Genomic DNA, 5,886 nt, shown 5'->3' on the forward strand with positions numbered 1-5,886 from the left:
GTGGTGAAGTTAACACAGTATTCAAGAATAGAATACGATTCACACTTTTATTATTAGATATTTATTAAACACTTTCTACCTGAAAATACTTGATGGTTTTCTTTTCTTTTTTTATCCTACGATGTCATCTAGATGCCAATCCCACTCTTCCACAAAACGTGTTTCAAATGTTCATATAATGTTATTTATCATATTTTGTTTGTTATACCTACTTCATAAATATTTTATCTAAATTATTGATATATAAATAAACTTATGGACTTTTCAACTTGAAAAAATATTGTTATAATGATTTCTATCGTTAAGTGGAGTTTTTTGTTATTATTTGATAAAGATAATGAAATGTTCAGTCCACTTAATGAAAAGAAAGCATTTTATCATTTCAACTAGAGCGTTCAAGTTCTTCAAGTTACGTTTGATAGCAGCCCAAAGTTTATATATAGTGTTTTAACTGAAATTTTGAAACTAATGAAAGGCCTAAGTCACAAACAAAGTTTAAACGTTACTCGCTTCTCTCTATTATTTAAGAACTTCATTGAAGGGATAAAATAAACAAATATAAATGTACTCTAACTGTCGTTTTTATGTTATTCCTAAAGCTTCTTCATCTCTTAACAAAATTTGGGATTTCACATGCTCATCACATTACATCAAAACTAAAACTACCTCTAGAAAAACATCTAAATTATAATATTAGGCATATAATCTACAGCACTGCTGTTAACAGATGTTGCAATGTGTACCAGGACTGCTTTTAACAGATGTTGCAATGTGTAACAGGACTTCTGTTAACAGATGTGTACTAGGGCTGCTGTTAACAGATGTGTACCAGGGCTGCTGTATACAGATGTGTACCAGGGCTGCTGTTTACAGATGTTGCAATGTGTACCAGGGCTGTTATTAACAGATGTGTACCAAGGCTGCTATATACAGATGTGTACCAGGGCTGTTATTAACAGATGTGTACCATGGCTGCTGTATACAGATGCATACCAGGGCTGCTGTTTACAGATGTGTACCAGAACTGCTGTTAACAGATTTGTGCCAGGCTGCTGTTAACAGATGCAAACGTTTACAAATAAATGAATTCTAAATAAAGAATTATCTGTAATTTTCCAAAGTGAATTAATAAAACGAATAATTAGTGATTATGGCAATAATTTATAGATACTTATAGAATGATTTCTTTATAATGGGGTTTATACATTGATTTAAGACTAATAACTTATAACTGGTTAAGCTTCATGAAGTATTTTATGGATTAAAACAGATTACACAGTTATTAGAGAAGGTTCTCCATTAACAATTCAATATGCTTTCTAATGGCAAATTATACATTCTTTGTTTCATGTACATCAGTGATCGAACTTTGATCATAAAGTTTTGTTTTCTGTCTAGGTTTTGAAAGTAAATTTTAATATCTAAGTTAGACCTAAATTTATATATTTTGGTGCCTACTTCTGTGAGTAAATCGAGACTTAAAACAAATCACGAAAACTTCACCTGGATCAATCAATTCCCCTGGCTGGAGAAAATTTTGATTTCTCAGAGATCGAAGTCCGAAATCACAAAGTTTGACCGCAAATCGACTGGTCAAGAGACAGTTGGTTGACTTCAGTCTCCCGTGGTAGTTTATTGTTGAACCGTGAATAAACATCATGCCCTGCGAAGAAAAATGTCCTACTTAGATGTATATATAGTCTCGGTTAGTTGTCTGGTTTGATGTAACAGAAAAAAGTGGTCGTCATGTATAGAGTACAATCTCCAGAAATTACTTCAGAACTTTTAAGTTTTTCAACTTCAGCTTTTTACTTAAAGTCAGAATTCAATCCGTTATTACTTTACTATGTTTAAGTTTTTAAAACTTGATTTATGACTTCCATTAAAATGTCAAATTGCTACAACGATGTAAAAACACATCTTTAAAATTAGGTCGTTAGGGCTGGGAGTATATTAATGGTCAATATACCCGGACTGTGAAACCGTTCATGGCTTGTGTCCGGTTGTTTCATAAACGTGATCCGTACTTTGGGGCTATGAATACACTGTAAAAATATTCCTTCGTTCACACCAACAAATTTCCACCAGTTATTGCTGAAAACAACTCGTACAAAAATCACAACAAAAACCTCAAAACGTAACTCTTGGACAATCTTTATATTAATGAACCATCCAACAACAAAAACGTTACTCTGTAGTTTACCATTTATCCCTGAAATTAGTTAAAAAATAATTCGTGCTTGGACAAAACTCGCCATTAAAAAAGAAAATTACCGTCTACTTCAAATTTGCTACAAAAATCCTCCTTTAAACTAAATAAAAAGCATGTGGAATATCGCTCGCCATTTATGAAATCACGAGTAACAACTGTCTAGAAATCTATTTCGGAGAAACTGAAAGAAAATTAAAAACTAGACTCACCGAACGTAATAAAAATCCTCCCATGTTTTGTAACCACTGCAACTCAAAAAGTATTGAACCTACATTACAAACACCCTTATTTTAAACAAACAACTAAACACCAACAAATGTAAAATCAAAGAAGCCCTCTCAGCCCGGCATGGCCAGGTGGTTATGGCGCTCGACTCGCAATTTGAGGGTCGCGGGTTCGAATCCCCGTCCCACCAACTATGCTCGCCCTTTCAGCAGTGGGAGTATTATAATGTGACGGTCAATCCCACTATTCGTTGGTAAAAGAGTTGTTGTGTTAAAGTTGCAATACAATTTTCACCGTTACCCATTCAACCCGCTTCTATACTTTAACCGAAAAAAAAAAAAGGTCAGAAATCTCACCTGTACAATATCATTGATTATCGAAAAGCGTATTGTCCAGTCGATATTTATATCATAATTATTGAGAAGGTCCTATAAAGAAAATATCAAAAAATTATATTTTTATGATGGGCAGTTTTTACACTATTTTATAAAAATACCAAAATCCTACATCTAGCATGAAGTTTTAATAAAAAAACATTCTTGACTTATACACTGCTAAAAAAAAAACATGTGCTAGAGGAACAAAATATGGAAGCAATTTCTTTAAGAATAACGTAAAATTAGTAAATTGGCAATATTACGTGGAAGTCAAACAGTAAAACAGCAAAATTTTAATAACAAGTGACTCGTTAAGTATATTCATGGACATGACAATGCGATATTACATATATCCAGCAGGCTTTTTTTTTAAATTGAGAACTAATTAAATGTAAGTATTTCACACGTTTTACTTAAGGATACTTCTTAAAATTAATTATCCTACAGCTTTCCCAGTGGGCTTATATTATTAAAAACTGGGTTGATACTCATGGTGGGCACAGCACGGATAGCCCAATGTGTAGATTTGTACTTACCATAAACGCACTATCTTTTTTAATAGTATATTCTAATTTTGAAATGAATTCAGCAGAATAAACTTGTTGTAATACTTAGATTAATAAAATTGGAAATACCTAATTTCTCTTCTCCATTTACAAAGTTACACTGAAATTAATAATAAGAGTATATTTTACGTTTAATTAATCAAAACAAGGCATATTTTACGTTTAATTAATAAAGTCAAGGTATATTTTACGTTTAATTAATAAAAACAGAGTATATTCTACGTTTTACAGATTTTGTTCTTGAGGAGCTATTCCTCAGTCAAATAAAAAATAATTGTACGTGTGGTATTCTCAAATCCCTTCGAGCAATCAAGTAGGATCAGCTATATAACAAGAGATTCAACAGGCAATGTTTTTCAGGGGTAACAATGAATTCTCCGAGTCTCACAGAGTTCAAAGCAAAGAAAGAAATACTGAGCACAAAGAGAAACACAAAGAAAATTGTCTTTATTCAGCATTTTAAGTTTGTCCTAACTTACAAGCGCATAAATTTAAAGATAGCACCCTTATTGAATCGTTAATTCTTACAAAACTCTCCTACGAACTTGTTAATAGGTTTAAAGAAAACTAGTTAACTTTACTTATCAGAGTGAGTGCTTGAGCTTGAGAGAGCTAGGACTGAGAGCACATACCATTATATAGAAAATTCTATAATACCATCCATCTCAGGGTACATGTGCTCACCTACACCACCTTGTGGTCATTCCAATAGATGAGTAAGGGATGAATTACTCAAGGTATCACTTATCACACCAATGCAAAAAAAAAATCGCTCTTTGTTTTCAAAAAGTATGTTCAACTGTACAGAAACATTTCCCACAAGATACTATAGGTGAATGTCACAGAACAATACTTAGTTATATCCTACGTTAAAACTACTTACACCTTTATGCGTGTTAAAACTAATTACATCTATAGGCCTGAACATTTTTGAAAAATATGTATAGAATTAGGAGAAAAAAACGTGAAATATGCCTGAACGCTATATAAATATTGATGACACTTACACATAGACTTCCACGCTGGCAATATTCAGATACAATATACACATAAGGCTCGTGCAGACATAGACCTACAAATCGGATCATGTTGTTATGGATTTCATCTCTCATCTGAAATTAACATATATATTCATGTACAAGCAAAAAGAAATATGTGTCATGTTTCTTCTGTAAAAAAAGTAAACTTTAATAAATTTACATTGTATTAGGTAAAACTCATTAATATGCACTAGTGTTTAAATCAACGCATTTGTGTTGTAAATAAAAAATACACACAATACTTTTCATCCCATAGTGACTATAGAAATAAAATCAAAAATCATAAGTTCTAGAGATGACAGCGAGCGGGAATTTCTTGGTCACAGACTGTGAAGGTAGTTGAAGTGAGTCAAGCCTCACACCTGTGTGTTGGCATAAAGGCAACAATTAATATTGACTCTCGTTGAAAGTTAGTCATTACACGAGTAGAGAAACTCTTCGCAGAGTGATGGCAACTTCCAACTTTCCTCTTCCTGAAACTCTGTGGCCACTTTCTACTCGAATCAATCTATATATGTTAATTACCATATCAGGTCAAATAATGGTACTTGTACATCCAGTGTCAATCAAAATAGTGCTAGGCTTCCCATCAAGTGCATCTTGTGACTCACGGACTGTCTTTTTATCTCTACTTATCTCAGTTGGGGGCAGTAAAAGTAATATCATCTTTAGAATATCGTCTACATGGTTTATAACAATCTCGAATATAATATCCATTAAAGGACAAAGTTACTAATTCATGCAGTAATTACTTACTAACTAACATACTTACTGAATAATAACTCAACTTCTAACATTTCTTGCTCTTTATATATGATCATTGTTGTCAAGTCTCGCGAGAAATATAAGCGGCACTACCACTCAAAACAACCTCCAAACAAGCGGAACTACCGTTCAAAACAAGCCCAAAAAAGCAGTACTATCGTTCAAAAAAAGCGGCACTGCCTTTCAAAACAAGCCCAAAACAAGCGGCACTGCCGTTCAAGCAAGCCCAAAACAAACGGCACTGCCTTTCAAAACAAATTCAAAGCAAGCGGCACTACCTTTCAAAGCAAGCTCAAAACAACCGGCACTACCGTTCAAAATAAGCCCAAAAAAGCAGTACTATCGTTCAAAACAAGCGACACTGCCTTTCAAAACAAGCCCAAAACAAGCGGCACTGCCGTTCAAAGCAAGCCCAAAACAAACGGCACTACCGTTCAAAATAAGCCCAAAAAAGCAGTACTATCGTTCAAAACAAGCGACACTGCCTTTCAAAACAAGCCCAAAACAAGCGGCACTGCCGTTCAAAGCAAGCTCAAAACAACCGGCACTACCGTTCAAAATAAGCCCAAAAAAGCAGTACTATCGTTCAAAACAAGCGACACTGCCTTTCAAAACAAGCCCAAAACAAGCGGCACCGCCGTTCAAAGCAAGCTCAAAACAACCGGCACTACCGTTCAAAATAAGCCCAAAAAAGCAGTACT

General features: G+C 33.9%; 1 protein-coding gene across 1 annotated transcript in view; it reads right to left on the reverse strand.

The window, feature by feature from the left end:
* The window catches only part of LOC106462255 (atrial natriuretic peptide receptor 1-like), a 31,678-nt gene that overhangs the window by 9,884 nt on the left and 15,908 nt on the right, over nt 1-5,886 (reverse strand). Inside the window, exons 6-9 of the mRNA XM_022389454.1 lie at nt 4,388-4,492; nt 2,794-2,865; nt 1,493-1,663; nt 994-1,052 (exon numbers count right to left, since the gene is read on the reverse strand). Of these exons, the coding sequence (XP_022245162.1) occupies nt 994-1,052; nt 1,493-1,663; nt 2,794-2,865; nt 4,388-4,492 (407 nt within the window). The remainder of the gene's footprint in view (nt 1-993; nt 1,053-1,492; nt 1,664-2,793; nt 2,866-4,387; nt 4,493-5,886) is intronic.

Source organism: Limulus polyphemus, unplaced genomic scaffold (assembly GCF_000517525.1).
Source record: "Limulus polyphemus unplaced genomic scaffold, Limulus_polyphemus-2.1.2 Scaffold1127, whole genome shotgun sequence".
Classification (NCBI taxonomy): domain Eukaryota; kingdom Metazoa; phylum Arthropoda; class Merostomata; order Xiphosura; family Limulidae; genus Limulus; species Limulus polyphemus.